Here is a 16,619-nt window from a genome sequence, read left to right on the forward strand (position 1 = left end):
CTTGAGATCTCCCCAGAGTGGCTCAATAATATTGAGGTCAGGAGACTGGGATGGCCACTCCAGAACCTTCACTTTGTAGCCAATGACAGGTCGACTTGGCCTTGTGTTTTGGATCATTGTAATGATGAAACGTCCAAGTACGTCCCATGCGCTGTTGAGTGTAAATTTGCCTCTAGTATTTGCTGATAACTTGCTGCATTCATCTTTCCTTCAACTCTGACCAGGTTTCCTGTGCCTTTGTAGCTCACACATCCCAAAGACCTCAGCGATCCACCGCCTTACTTTACAGTAGAATGGTGTTCCTTTCATCATAGGCCTTGTTGACCTCTCTGCAAATGTAACGTTTATGGTTGTGGCCAAAAAGTTAAATTTTGGTCTCATCACTCCAAATTACAATGTTCTAGAAGTTTTGAGGCTTGTCTCTGTGCTGTTTTGCTTATTGTAGGTGAGATACTTTGTGGCATTTGCGCAGTAATGGCTTTCTTCTGGCAACTCGACCATGCAGCCCATTTTTCTCCAAGGGCCTCCTTTTATTGTGCATCTTGAAACAGCCACACCGCTAGTTTTCAGAGAGTCCTGTATTTCAGCTGATGTTTTCTTTTTACAGAGCCCCTGATATTCTGTTTGTTAATCACACTTTGAACACTGCTGACTGGCATTATCAATTCATTGGATATCTTTTTGTATCCCTTTCCTGTTTTTTACAGTTCAGCTAGCTTTTCCCGTAGATCCATTGACAATTCTTTTGCTTTCCCCATGACTCACAATCCAGAAACGTCAGTGGCTGGATTTAAAAAAAATGCAGGAGTCTGTCAGGATCACAAAAACTCACTCAGCTTATATGCGCACATACTGATTACAAGCAAACAGGTCACAGGTGAGGATGTTACCTTTAGTAGCCATTCAAACCAATTTGTGTCAATTTCTGTGCATGTTATCAGGCCAAAATCACCAGGGTATGTGAACTTTTGATCAGGGTCTTTTGGATGTTTTGGGTTGTCATTATGATTTAAAAAGAGAAAATACAGCAGTTTGACAATAAATGGCTTCACCCAATCACTAGCCAAGAGTGGAGAAAAATTTTTGGTGTTATCATTCATATTCTCTGAAAAAAAAGGCCAAGAAAAAAGAAATTCTGCTGGGGTGTGTAAACTTTTGAGCAGAACTGTTCACCTACAAGGAAAGACCTTTTCTTAATGGCACATAACTACTGTGGGACTTGGTGAGACCTAAATCTTTCTTTTGAGCACTTCCCGCATTTGTGCACTATATTTTTGACTATCTCTGTTATTATGATTCTGATGTTTTTGGTATAAGCACTGCAACATACTATGTCTGGCATCGATTGTCGGCACCCCTGCATGGTTCCCCTTCTCATTTCATGCAGGGGCGCCGCCATACTCACCACCCTGGCCATGGCAGCGTCCTCATGCTCCTCTCCCTCCTTCCCCTGTGCATGCAGCACAAGCCTCAGGCTGCGTAACTAGTGCGTGCGCTCTCCTTTCCTTAAAGGGGCAGCTTGCACACCTGCAAAGGTTCCCCCAGCCAATCGCTGGGAGGCACCTTGCATAAAAAGCACCTTCCCCAATAGGAATGTGCCTGAGCAACCCCTATAGTTAATTAGCAGTAGTGTGTGTGTACATACGTGTGTGTATGTGTACGTTTACAACTGTATGTTGCCAGATCCCCCGCCTTAGCCTGTTATAGTTAGTTCTTTATGCAGTATTGTCCCTGTAATCTTGGGTATTTTATACGCGACCCTGAAGCCACTTCTGCGGTACCTGAACCATTTCCCAAGACCTGTGTGTCTGAATGAAAACTTATCCTCAAACCCTACGCTATCTGGACTGTCCATCAGTCTCAATATCCTGCCAGTCACTGACTCCACTCCCGTGTCCCCTTCCAACAAACTCGACCCCTGGGGTTGGTAGCTGTTGCGCGGGGACAGCCTAGGAGTGGTACCTGGCAGCTACATGCAGCTCAAGCCTGACTCCACCATCAGGAGCTCCAGTGAACACCAGGTAGCCCCTTGGCTATGCCCCTCCTAGACAAGCCAGGCCCCATGGCACAGTGGGTCCACGAACCACGTGCGTCACCTGTGAACATGACAGTAGGTCTCACTTTGTGGTATTTTATCACTGCATTGTTTTTATAGATCTGTACCACTTAGCTTTAGGTTCCTAATACTGCTGGTCATTACCTACCATTCCTTGGGTATTGTGCATAGTACAGAGCACTACAGGCCTGTATTATTCTGTTATAATGTGCCCGCAGCTTTCAGGCACTCATTTTTATGTAAATTCTTTTCATGCCTATTGCAGTTCACACATACAGTACTTGTCTCCTAACAAGACATTTTAGTATAATGATGGGATGTCGCGATGCACCTTTACTATAGATGCTTTGCTATGCTGTAACTGACGTAATTAACAATTGTTTACAGCCTTTTCGTGCTTCGTGATAGCATATTTTAACAGCAAATCTACATACCACTCTGTGGCTCTTGGTACACTGTATGAAACTTGTTAAAGGGAATCTGTCAGCAGGTTTTTACTATTTAATCTGAGCATAGCATAATGTAGAGACAGATTCTAGTGATGTGTCACTTACTCGGCTGTGTGCTGTTGATTCAATAGAAATCAGTGTGATATCAGCTGGAGATTTTCACTACAGGAATAGGGGTAACGTGCTTCCTAGTCAACTGTTTTGTGTAACCGCGCCCCTGCCACTGATTAGCAGCTTTGTGCCTATGCACAGTGTACATAGAAAGCTGCCAATTAGTGGTGTAAATGGGGTTGTACAAGGCTCAGCATTCAGAGCAGTGCTACATGTGCAGCAGAGAACTGCTGCATCCAGTAAATTGAGTGATACATTGCTAGAATAATTCTCAACCCCTACATAATGCTGTTCTCAGATCAGGTAGCAGCAGGGTCGGTTTAGTTTGGCCCTAGGCAAAATTTTAATCTCTTTCCAACATATCTTTCCCGGGATATGTCAGCTGTTTTGAACAGCTGACATGTGCCCACGATAGCTGCGGGTGGAATCATGATCCACCGACGGCTATTAACCTGTTAAATGACGCTGTCAAGTGTCGACAGCTGCATTTAACAAGCGCTTCCGGCAATCACGCCAGAAATCCGCCCACCGGTGACCCCCGTCACGTGATCACGGGTCACCGGTGGGTTGGCATGACAACCAGAGGTCTCCTGGAGACCTCTCTGATTGTCACTGCCAGCTTGCTGTGAACGCCGCCCAGTGGTTGGCGTTCATAGCAAGTGAGTAATTCAGCTACATATAGGTGATTTGATCATCGCCTATATGTAGCTAAGCCAATCGGGTTACGGCAGCTTCTAGTCTCCCATGGAGACTATTGAAGCATGCCAAAAGTAAAAAAAAAAGTTTTTAAAAATATAAAACAATATAAATGCTCAAATCATGCCCTTTTCACCCCATTTGAAATATAACAATTAAAAAAAATCAAACATACACATATTTGGTATCGCTGTGTTCAGAATCGCCTGATCTATCAATTAAAAAAAAGGATTAACCTGATCGCTAAACGGCGTAGTGAGAAAAAAATCAAAATGCCAGAATTAGGTTTTTTTGGTCACTGCCACATTGCTTTAAAATCAAAAGATCGTATCTGCACCAAAATGGAATCATTAAAAACATCAGCTCGGCACGGAAAAAATAAGCTCAACCCGAGATCGCGAAAAATGGAGACGCTATGGGTATCGGAAAATGGCGCAATTTTTTTTTTTTTAAACAAAGTTTGGAATTTTTTTTCACCACTTAGATAAAAAAGAACCTAGACATGTTTGGTGTCTATGAACTCGTAATGACCTGGAGAATCATTTTGGCAGGTCACCTGGTGAATGAGCAATATCTTCAATGGACCTTTTAACAGGATAATGATCCCATGCATAACTAAAAGCCCATGGTTTCGTTTCAGAAGTAGTCTTGGGAGAGTGGCCATCAAAGTTGCCTGGCTTAATCTCCATTGATAATCTTTGATGTGATTTGAAGCGTGGCTGGAGCATGTCAACCCAATACTATTAGTAAACTGGAGGCCATTGCCCAAATAAACATAGCATGACTCCCCAGGAACGCTGTCAGACACTGGTATCTATATATGTATCATGTTTGCAGCATGTCATAGCAGCCAAGGGATGCTCCAAGTGCTTAAGACACTTGTCATGAAGTGGTTTTATTGAGCTTTTTATAGTTTTTTTTTGTTCCTGTATGTTTTATTCCAAATGGCAAAAAATGAGTACGCTTTGCTAAGAAACCCAATTTACAATGGAGGTTGACTGAATTTATTATGGGTCGACCATTAGCGAATGTTAACATACTGATTACACGGTTTGCATGTTAAATATGGCATTTGGAGTGTTAATAATATTGCTTTTTGAACTTCACAATATGAATGACCTTTACATTGATCGGGAGGCACGGGTAAGTGAAGAAGGAAATTATTAAGCATGAAGAGCTCTGGTGTTTGAGGATAATTGGGCAGGAACCCGTATATGCTATGTATCCAATACATGTGAGGTCACCTACAGGTTTTAGAGGATTTAAAGAGAACAGAAATATGCAGGTTCAGTGGAAAAGGGCATACCTAAATACATTCGAAGTATTTCATTTTGAAACTGGAAAACCCCTTTAAAGTACTTGGTTCTTGATGTAACTATAACTGAGATTTTCTGCGATGTTCAAACACTTAACAAGATTTTGTGTATATTTCACAGGCTTTTGCAGAACTCCCCCAGATATTCTATTTGCAGAGCTCAGTGAAGAATTTTTGGAAAAAAACATCTTCTCTATAGGGTCCACAGTAAGGTACATGTGCCAAACCGGCTATTCCCCTTCACCAGGAACCGATGTAGCTGTGACATGTATGACTGATGGAACGTGGTCTTTTCCTCATTCATTTTGCAAATGTAAGTTTACTTTTGTGCTTTCCCATGAAAAAGGATAGGTTTTGAAAATATCAATTAACAAGGTTTTTATGCCTTAACAAACAGAAGTATATTATTTGTACTATATGTTGTGACTTGTACTATGGCCTGCACAACTATCCTCCTGATTATAAAATTGACCAAGGAAATTCTTATACATTAACACATTAAATTACAAAACCAGTAGAAGCACACGTGCCAAAGAAAAATATAAACATGATATAAAAGCAAGAAGTATTAACATTACAAATAAAATCAAACATACAATGAACAGGGTATGTAATACCTTTTAATAGGACTTTAAACAAATGATAAAGTCACAAATGAAAGGAAATCAACTTTTTATATATGAAGTATGTAATGAATAAGTATATCTAATATATAGTCTAAAGGATAAGCAGCCACACTATATTAGCAACCACATACAAGTATACAGTCATGGCCAAAAGTATTGACACCCCTGCAATTCTGTCAGATAATACTCAGTTTCTTCCTGAAAATGATTGCAATCACAAATTCTTTGGTATTATTATCTTCATTTAATTTGTCTTAAATGAAAAAACACAAAAGAGAATGAAGCAAAAAGCAAAACATTGATCATTTCACACAAAACTCCAAAATGGGCCAGACAAAAGTATTGGCACCCTCAGCCTAATACTTGGTTGCACAACCATTAGCCCAAATACCGATTCCGGTAACCATCAATGAGTTTCTTACAATGCTCTGCTGGAATTTTAGACCATTCTTCTTTGGCAAACTTATCCAGGTCCCTGATATTTGAAGGGTGCCTTCTCCAAACTGCCATTTTTAGATCTCTCCACAGGTGTTCTATGGGATTCAGGTCTGGACTCATTGCTGGCCACCTTAGAAGTCTCCAGTGCTTTCTCTCAAACCATTTTCTAGTGCTTTTTGAAGTGTGTTTTGGGTCATTGTCCTGCTGGAAGACCCATGACCTCTGAGGGAGACCCAGCTTTCTCACACTGGGCCCTACATTATGCTGCAAAATTTGTTGGTAGTTTTCAGACTTCATAATGCCATGCACACGGTCAAGCAGTCCAGTGCCAGAGGCAGCAAAGCAACCCCAAAACATCAGGGAACCTCCGCCATGTTTGACTATAGGGACCATGTTCTTTTCTTTGAATGCCTCTTTTTTCTCCTGTAAACTCTATGTTGATGCCTTTGCCCAAAAAGCTCTACTTTTGTCTCATCTGACCAGAGAACATTCTTCCAAAATGTTTTAGGCTTTTTCAGGTAAGTTTTGGCAAACTCCAGCCTGGCTTTTTTATGTCTCGGGGTAAGAATTGGGGTCTTCCTGGGTCTCCTACCATACAGTCCCTTTTCATTCAGACGCCGACGGATAGTACGGGTTGACACTGTTGTACCCTCGGACTGCAGGGCAGCTTGAACTTGTTTGGATGTTAGTCGAGGTTCTTTATCCAACATCCGCACAATCTTGCATTGAAATCTCTTGTCAATTTTTCTTTTCCATCCACATCTAGGGAGGTTAGCCACAGTGCCATGGGCTTTAAACTTCTTGATGACACTGCGCACGGTAGACACAGGAACATTCAGGTCTTTGGAGATGGACTTGTAGCCTTGAGATTGCTCATGCTTCCTCACAATTTGGTTTCTCAAGTCCTCAGACAGTTCTCTGGTCTTCTTTCTTTTCTCCATGCTCAATGTGGTACACACAAGGACACAGGACAGAGGTTGAGTCAACTTTAATCCCTGTCAACTGGCTGCAAGTGTGATTTAGTTATTGCCAACACCTGTTAGGTGCCACAGGTAAGTTACAGGTGCTATTAATTATACAAATTAGAGAAGCATCACATGATTTTTCGAACGGTGCCAATACTTTTGTCCACCCCCTTTTTTATATTTGGTGTGGAATTATATCCAATTTGGCTTTAGGACAATTATTTTTGTGTTTTTTCAATTAAGACAAATTAAATGAAGATAATAATACCAAAGAATTTGTGATTGCAATCATTTTCAGGAAGAAACTGAGTATTATCTGATAGAATTGCAGGGGTGTTAATACTTTTGGCCATGACTGTATAGGCACAGAAGTATAAGGAAATTATTACCAATAAGTAAAATGGCACACATCAATCTTAAAAAGCAAAAGGCGTAAAGAGATGGATACTTGATAAGTCATATGAAAAAGGATAAAGTATCACAGCGCTAAATAGCCATTCCAAAGACATACTGATAGGGAATTTAGACTGTGAGCCCCAATGGGGACAGCGATGATAATGTGTGCAACATGTAAGGCGCTGCGCAATATGTTAGCGCTATATAAAAATAAAGATTATTATTATTATTATTGATCAAAGAGATGCATTTATGCACTCACACAGAAACACACCCAACGTGTCCCAGATGAAGCTTCAGCGAAACGCGCATTAGGTGTGTTTCTGGCTGGGTGTATGTATGGATGTGTTACTGATGCCTTGGGACAGGATACTTCACTGGAAATTGCCATATAGGATTAGAGTAAAATGCAAAAGCATGTGGACACCTGACCATCACACCTACAGTGCCTTGAAAAAGTATTCCTACCCGGTAAACTATTGCACATTTTTTCATGTTACAATCTCAAACTTAAATGTATATTATTGGGATTTTATGTCATATACCAATACAAAGTGGTGAGTATTTGTAAAGTGTAAAGGAAATTATATATGGTTTTCTAAAATTTTAAAAAAATTAAATCTGAAAATCGTGTCGTGCATTTGTATTCAGCCCCCCTGAGTTAATACTTTGCAGGACCACCTTCTGATGCAATTACTGCTGTGTCTGAGGCTGACATTTTTGCCCATTCTTCTTTGTAAACTCGCTCTAGCTAAGTGAAATTAGAGAGTGTCTGTGTATAGCAATTTTCAAGTCTTGATACAGATTCTCAATGTGATAAAGGACTGGATTTTTACTGGGTTATTCAAACACACGGATATGGCTTTTCTAAACTATTCCATTGTGGCTGGCAGTATGTTTAGGGCTATAGTCCTTCTGGAATCTGAACCTATGCCCCAGTTTCAAGTCTTTGCATTCTCAAACAGATTTTCCTCCAGGATTGCCCTAAATTTTCCTCCATCCATCTTCCCATCAACTCTGACCAGCTTCCCTTTCCCTGCTGAAGACAAGCATTCCCACCGCATGATGCTGCCACCACCATGTTTGAAGGTGGTTATGTTGTTTTCAGGGTGATGTGCAGTGTTATTTTTATGCCACACACTGAGCTTCGCATTTAGCCCCAAATTCAACATTGGCTTCATCAGACCAGAGCACCTTCTTACACATGCTAGCTTTGTCCCTTACATGACTCTTTGCAATCATCATATGACTTGCTTTAAAAAAATGTCTTAGTCCTTGATACTCTTCCATAAAGACCCTAGATTTCTGGAGTATACAACTAATAGTTATCCTGTAGATTCTCACCTAAGCTGTAGATCTCTGCAGCTCCCCAGAGTGACCATGGGCCTCTTGGCTGCTTCTATAATTAATTATCACCTTGTTTAAGATGCCAGTTTAGGTGGACGGTCTTGTCTTGGTAGGTTTGCAGTTGTGCCATACTCCTTCCTTTTTTGGATGATGTAATGTATTGAACAATGCTCCATAAGATGTCCAGAGCTTAGGTTACAGGTATATTTTCTTATAACCTGACCAGTCTGGTGTCTTTCTTGGTTTCATGATATTGTTTGATCCCTAATTATCTCAAACAAACCTCTGAGGCCTTCACAGAACAGCTGTAGTTATGCTGAGAATAAATTATACACAGGTGGACTCAATTTAATATCTATGTGGAAAACTCTGGAAGAAATTGGTCACTCAGGAGTATACTTTAGGGGTATCAGACGACAGGAGGCAGAATACAAAAGCATGTTACAATTTTCAGATTTATATTTTTTTAAATAATTAGAAAACCATGTATCATTTCCTCTACACTTCACAATTTTGAACAAATGTCTTTTGCAATTTTATGACATTCTCATGACTTTATCACTTTTGAAATTTTGGGGGAACCAAATGGCAACATATTTAAAGAGCTTTCTCAGATGATCTGATCCTTAGACAGCCCAAAAGGCCAAAACTGGAATCTTCTCTTCTTTTTCTAGAAACCCAGCCATCCCTCCAAGTTTTTCACACTTTTATCTGAAAGGAAAGAACAGCTTATTTAGAAAATACCTAATGATTATCATTATCACAAATTCTACCTCATAGTAGCCTCAATGTGGCATTTCCATCCTCTCCCCTTAATACTCAGCAGGCTTGTAGGTTATATCATGTGCTGCTATTACTGTGATTAGCGGTAAAATAAAATTAGTTAACATAGTTACTAATATAGTTCTATAGACATAACATTGATTTGTAGTGACTATTAAAACATTTTGATATTGGCTGCATTTCTCTTTCCATTACAGATGATCCCAAAAGTGAAAGCCAAAAAAATCCTGAAAATACAGGTACTGATTGAATTCTCTTTCAATTTTGGATTTTAGTCTAGTCATACATGTTCTCCCTTTTCTTTATTTTCTGTCTAGTCGGTCCATTATATTTAATAGCTGACCATGAGACATGTAAAAAAAAATAAAGCCAGCAGGAACCTCTGCTGCTTCGTTCCAGCAATGAATGAGCATCACAGCAGTTGGACCTAAAGTGATTGGACATTGACGGTATCGCAAAGCAGTTGAAGGATTTCCTATACAAACTCTTGAATGGCTCATATATCCACTGGCCAATGATCATATTGTCATTTTTTGAGGCATGTAGTATTTCCTATGCCCTTGTCAATTGTCAGAGGAGCCATCTAAAGAATGTAATAGGGAAAGATGTATCTGATCCAAAAATGTTTGTTTTTTTCAAGTGTATAAATGTAAAAACTGCAAAACAAGAAGTAGGGGTAGTGGTTGAAGGAGATGACAGAAGCAGATAGAAACGAATGGGAATCAGTCATCATTTTTTTTTTTTTGCTATTTAATGTAAAATCAGCAAGATGTAGAGGCAGAAGGCCCAATTCCAGTGATGGGTCACTTGCTAGGCTGGTTGATGTAGGTTCAATAAAATTCTGGTTTTACCAGCAGGAGTTTATCACTAGAGGACTAGCTGTCTTATGCCAGGAAGTCCTCCATAATCATGTGCTCTACATAACCCTACCCCCACCACTGATTAGCAGCACTCTGGCAATGTACAGTGAACATAGGGAGATGCCAATCAGTGTTATGTGTGTGTTTGTGTGTGTGTGTGTGGGGGGGGGGAGGGTTATATGGCGAATAGTATTCACAGAACTGCTAAACCAGCCGCATAGACAACAGTAGTTTTATAAAGACTGAATTAAGCAGACCAGTAAGTGAAACATTGCTGCAATCAGGGTCTTTGCCCCTACAGCATGCTACTGTCAGATGAGGTATCAAAAACCTGATAGCAAATTCCATTTAAAAATCTGATAGGTTTAGCCCAAAAAACAAAATCGAGTTCTCTGTCCTCCTTTAAGGAACCAGATTGTGCCTCTTCTGAAATATAGTTGAAACAGAGAGCATTAAGCGTGGGACAGCATGCCATATTCCTTTAAGGGTGCAAACTCTGGCTTCTAGGATCATAATCCCTTACTGCTGTAGGCTTTATGAAACAACATTTGACTGGCAAATTCCTTGTCTGGACGACACATTTCACTGACTGTAATGTCAAATACTTTGTAGCAGGTTGTATCCTGTGTCTTCTTTCAATTTCTGCTCTAAAATTGCCATTGTGTTATTCACTGGTCCACCTGAGTCTTCTGGCTCTTCATTTATGTGGTGGGGAGAGCAGGTGTCAACTTTGTTCTCAAGGATGGCTCATTATGTTCTCATGAAATATCCTACTTCTAAATTGTATCCGGAGAGCAGGAGGAGGAGTCGTTTGGCTGGAAACAGAGCTGGAGTGACCAAGGCTTCAGGTCATTTTTCAGCCTCATTTACATATCAAATCAAACATTGATTTGACCGAGAAATTGATGGGCTTTATAAATTATTGCTGGTCTTGTCTTTGAATGAACAACCCACACATATACTGTAACTTGAGTTGGGAAATCCTATTGACAGATTTCCTTTAGGGGTATTTTTAAACAGGTTTTGTCTTTTACTGTGTCTTTGTTGGTACGCAGCCTACATATCATGTACATTATACTGCTTACATACATCATTTAGCATAGAAGAAGGCCAGACAAGATTGGGAGTAAAAAGCATCCATGGCACTCAAGCCCCACCAGCCCACCTACAGTATCACTCCCCACTCAATTTGGGAAAAATAACGTAACGTCCTTACCCACTGCCATATATATACACGAGTGTGTATGTATATACAGCTCTGGCAAAAATTAAGAGACCACTGCAAAATGTTCAGTTTGTCAGATTTTTCTCTTTATTGGTATATTTTTTTAGTAAAATGTAAATTGTTCTTTTATTCTATAAACTTCTGACAACATGTCTCCGAATTTCCAAGCAATGAATTTTGTAATTATTTCCTGACAAGTAGAAATGGTCAAAATAAAAAAAAGTAGTGCTCAAGACCTCAACTAATGCAAAGAAAACAAGTTCATAATCATTTAGAAACAACAATACTAATGTTTTAACTCAGGAAGAGTTCAGAAATCAATATTTTGTGGAATAACCATGATTTTTAATCACAGCTTTCATGCGTCTTGGCATGCTTTCCACCTGCTTCTGGCACAAAAATGTAAGCAGTTATTCTTTGTTTGATGGCTTGTGACTATCCATCATCCTCTTTATTACATTCCAGAGGTTTACAATGGGGTTCAAGTCCGGAGATTGGGCTGCCCATGACAGGGATTTGATGTGGTGGTCTCTTAATTTTTACCAGAGCTGTATATATATATATATATATATATATATATATGTATATATATATATATATATATATATATATATATATATATATTCTGCTCAAGAAAATAAAGGGAACACTTAAACAGCTGAATATAACTCCAAGTAAATCAAACTTCTGTAAAATTAAACTGTCCACTTAGGAAGTAACACAGTTTGACAATCAATTTCACACGCTGTTGTGCAAATGGAATAGACAACAGATGGAAATTATTGGCAATTATCAAGACACACTCAATAAAGGAGTGGTACTGTAGGTGAGGATCACAGACCACATCCAGGATGCACATCCAGGATGGCACATCATTGCGAGTTATGTATAGCGCCACCTGTTGGAAGTTTTGTAGGATCGCTACTTCCAACAGGTGGCGCTATAGAGTTTAAGTCCTCTTTTTCGCAGAAGAGGCAATTTGCATATTTAATTTCCCAGAAGAGCATTGCACGGCGAATAAGCCTCCTTACCTTGACAAGCCAGAGATGGTATGTCACTCTCCATAAGGAGAAACGATACCCCTTAGACCCCAGTCCAGAGCCTCTCACCTAGCCAAATCAGTTCTCATGCTTCGCACTGACGAGGGCCAACAGCCCGAAACCCCATGTCTGCGAACTGAGATACTGATTTGGCTTTAATCCTAAGTCATATTGCACGACTCGTTAAAGAGTTGATTGTGACTTGTAGGATCGCTACTTCCAACAGGTGGCGCTATAGAGTTTAAGTCCTCTTTTTCTCAGAAGAGGCAATTTGCACACAACAGGGGCACATTTATAAGATTATCTCAGCAAAAGAACACGTTTTTTTTTTTAACACATCCAGTTGTGGAGCTTATTTTTATTCCAAGATCTACTAATTAAAATGTACTTTGTTTGTGGGGAAAACCCCTTTAAGCTCTTTGTCCTTTACCTACCTTCTTCCTACTACTTTTTACTACTTTTAGAAATTTCACAAGTTTTTTTTGCATTTCACAGGCTTTTGCAGTTCTCCCCCAGATATTCCCTTTGCAGAGCTTAGTGAAGAATTCTCAAAGCAAACTGTCTTCTCTAAAGATACCACGGTCACCTTGAATTGCCAAACCGGCTATTCGCCAACACCAGGACATATTTTAACTGCAAGGTGTTTAAGTGATGGAACATGGTTTTCTGACACAGTTTGCGGACGTAAGTATACCTTTTGTGTTGTTTTGACCTAAAAGGGTTTTTTGCCTTTATTAAATAACAAGTTTCAAAATTTTTACAAAATAGAAATGTTTGCAATGGAGTATTTAGCTGGGATCTGCAGGTGTAACATCCATGAGAGAACAGATTACTTTTAGTTTAGGGTATTGCTATCATCATGCTTACCTAAAAGTACACTTTCTGGGGTTCCCCTCTGAGAAATAGAGCAATTGTGTCTGCCCTCATGTCTGTTGGAAGTTGTATATCGTTGCATGAATCTGACAGAAGAGCGTAAATGGCTGTGACTGGGACCTTCAGCAGGTCTTGGCTGCCAAGTTATCACATTGGTAACCCATGACCATGTTGTGGGTGGCCGATGGAAGCTGATACTTGCTCCACAGGTAGCCGCTCCACCTAAATGCCACTGTTATGGATTGACAGTAGCATCTAAATTAACAGTAGCCCAGCTCATTATAAAGTTTAAGCGACTGCAAATAAATAACTAAAAAAAATAAACAAAGACCCCAACCTGTTCTTTAGTTATTGCATTGTGATTTAATAAAATCATAAAAAGAAAAAATGTACACAAGAACCAATCATAATAAAAAATGCAAAATTTTATTGACAAAACAAGAACCAAAAGGACATACAAAGTTATTAAAAAGTGGGAAACTAAAAATTTGGCAACAGGAACCCACCACATATTATCAAGAGGTTGTACATAGAAATTAATAAACTAAACACACTTCACAGGATCATACATCCAAAAAAGAGCCAAAATGTCCTAGTGGAAAAACATTCTCCTAAAGAAATGTGGATGACTACAAGAAAAATCAAGATGGTACAAAATTTACCTCTGGTGGGTGCCATTACCTGCCCCTACGTATGTTTCGGCTATTGCCTTCTTCTGTGATTTAATGTAGCACTTTTTGATTTTTCACATGACTTATAATTCTCTTAATAGGCATTTGCAGGTCTCCCCCAGATATTTCATATGCCGAACTCAAAGATGATTTTTTGAAACAAGTAGATTTCCTGCCTGGTGCCATTGCCAGCTACAAATGCAAATCTGGCTTTGCATACATACCTGGAGCTAAAGATTTTGTAACATGTGTGGATGGAAAATGGTCTACAAATGATTTTTTTTGTCACCGTAAGTTCATCTTTGTTTTTAAGCAAAAACAGTATTAGTTATAAGATGATGTTGAGCAAGAGACGTGTACATAAATGTCCCTTTGATTTACAATTCTACTTTACACTCTTTTTCAATCCACCAATTTTTATTTTTGCTTCAAAGGCTTGTATTGTGCAAATATAGCAAATTTTTGCTGTCACACCACCAAGGTTACTTAATGACTACACCTTGGGAACGCTGCTGCCGATCCCTTAGCTCGGTGATTGTGCAGAGTGAAGCAGAATATGATTTCTGAGCCCAGTGATTGGTTGTAGCTGTCAAGTGCTGTATTCATGAGAAAACCACTGCAGCCATGTCAATGATTGGTGGCACTGACAGAGAGCCATTGTTGTGCTTTTGATTTGGATTTTGTTGTTTTAAAGGGACTCTGTCACCTGAATTTGGAGGGAACAATTTTCAGCCATAGGGGCGGGGTTTTCGGGTGTTTGATTCACCCTTTCCTTACCCGCTGGCTGCATGCTGGCCGCAATATTGGATTGAAGTTCATTCTCTGTCCTCCATAGTACACGCCTGCACAAGGTAAGATTGTCTTGTGCAGGTGTGTACTACAGAGGACAGAGAATGAACTTCAATCCAATATTGCATTCAGCATGCAGCCAGCGGGTAAGGAAAGGGTGAATCAAACACCCGAAAACCCCACCCCTATGGCTGAAGATTGTTCCCTCCAAATTCAGGTGACAGTGTCCCTTTAACATACCACGTCTTTGGAATGAAAAAATAAAAAATAAAATAAAAAAACCTCTATAATTCCTTTAAGTTCTTTTGCTATCTCCTCCTACCCTCCCATCTGCATAGAATCTTATCAGTAGCAATATTAAAATCTGTATTCATTGAATACAGAGTTTACTTGTGAAGTGAGAATTTTGATCAGTACAGGAGGAGAAAGAAGCAGAATTCTCTAAGATGAAAGGCAAATTTTTGTATTTACATGTGCATTATTGATTTCTGATATATAAATTAAAACGACCATTGCTCTTTGGATACTGAATAAAGGTGATGTAAAACAATATGCTGACCTATTGACAATGTGTTATCTTAAAAAACACAAATCACACATATGCCATTTCCTTTGTTGAAAATAAATGCAAGTAAACTGTTACTCATTTGTCACTACCTAAGATGCCTGAAATTAGACAATCGAGAGCATTAGAACTCAAGTAAGAAGAATCTTGGGGGAACCATCTTAATGAAACGTTTGATATTTTGTTTGAATAGTCCTTTGTCCAAGGACTTCAGAAAGGTTATTGATGCCAATGAGTCTAAAAAGGAATTTTTTAAAATCATCAAGTGATTTCATTGTGAAGAAAATTGTGAAGTAGGTGGCTCAAGCCAGACCATACCAGCAAGATCAACATGATACAAGACTGCAAAGTGCTTGAACAAGTCTTTAAGAACCTCCAAATTTCTTTTTTTTTCTCTTATGAACTGATGATTACCATGAGTCTACTGTTAGAAAGACTTGCATGTATATGCACTGCCTACAAGGAGTAAATATTTTGGACCATAAAACATATATGAGCAAGGCTAATGATTGCCCATGAAAACTTGAAATAGTTTGCCAATGACAACAAGGTGCTCCAGACACTCAATGCAAACAGAGACTTATTTGTCCATATTACTAGAAGACATTTGGCATAAAGCAAAAACAGATTTTGACCAAAAGAACCTAATTAACAAAACATAGCAGGAAAAATATTATGGATTGTGGCTGCTTTGCTTCATTAGAGCATAGACAGCTCACAGTCACAAAATCTACTATAGTTTTTTTTTTTAGGATAACGTAACAAAATTTATCAGAAGACTGAATCTTAGCCACAACTGGGCATTGCAATATGACAAAAACCATAAGCAGGCAATTAATAACATTATAGAACGGCTGAAAAAAGGAAATGGAAGAATCTTGAATGGACCTATCTGGATCCAAATCCTCTGAAGAAACTCCTCACACATTACACATGAAAAAGATGGAAAAGTTCATGGAAAAGACTAATAGTTATAAGAGACACTTGTTTAAAGAAGACCTTTCACCAAATTTTTCATGCTGAACTGGACACACGATGTAATAGTGGCTGCAAAGCAGAATATTTTTTTCATGTTCCTGCTCCTTTGCAGAGATATTAGCAATCAAAATATTTGGCACATTATGAGTCGATTTTCGTTATGTTCAAGTGGGCATTATCAGACAATTTTCACGGAGGGCATGTACATCTTCCCCCTTTATAACATTATCCAATCATAAGCAAGATAAAATACGCAGAAAAAAAAGAACATGTCCCACAAAAGCTCAGAACAGGTTTCTCCTGTGTGAGATGTACTGACAGCCTGCTCTGGTTTAGGTGGTAGTTATCTGTGCTCTACTACCAGCACTTTTTTAACCCCTTAGTGGCAGAGCCAAATTTTTGAAATCTGACCAGTGTCACTTTATGTGGTAATAAC

General features: G+C 39.2%; 1 protein-coding gene across 1 annotated transcript in view; it reads left to right on the forward strand.

The window, feature by feature from the left end:
- The window catches only part of LOC138669634 (complement receptor type 1-like), a 139,949-nt gene that overhangs the window by 33,680 nt on the left and 89,650 nt on the right, over nt 1–16,619 (forward strand). Inside the window, exons 6-9 of the mRNA XM_069756282.1 lie at nt 4,749–4,940; nt 9,380–9,421; nt 12,803–12,991; nt 13,953–14,141. Coding sequence (XP_069612383.1) covers nt 4,749–4,940; nt 9,380–9,421; nt 12,803–12,991; nt 13,953–14,141 — 612 coding nt within the window. The remainder of the gene's footprint in view (nt 1–4,748; nt 4,941–9,379; nt 9,422–12,802; nt 12,992–13,952; nt 14,142–16,619) is intronic.

This window comes from Ranitomeya imitator, chromosome 3 (genome assembly GCF_032444005.1).
Source record: "Ranitomeya imitator isolate aRanImi1 chromosome 3, aRanImi1.pri, whole genome shotgun sequence".
Taxonomy (NCBI): Eukaryota; Metazoa; Chordata; class Amphibia; order Anura; family Dendrobatidae; genus Ranitomeya; species Ranitomeya imitator.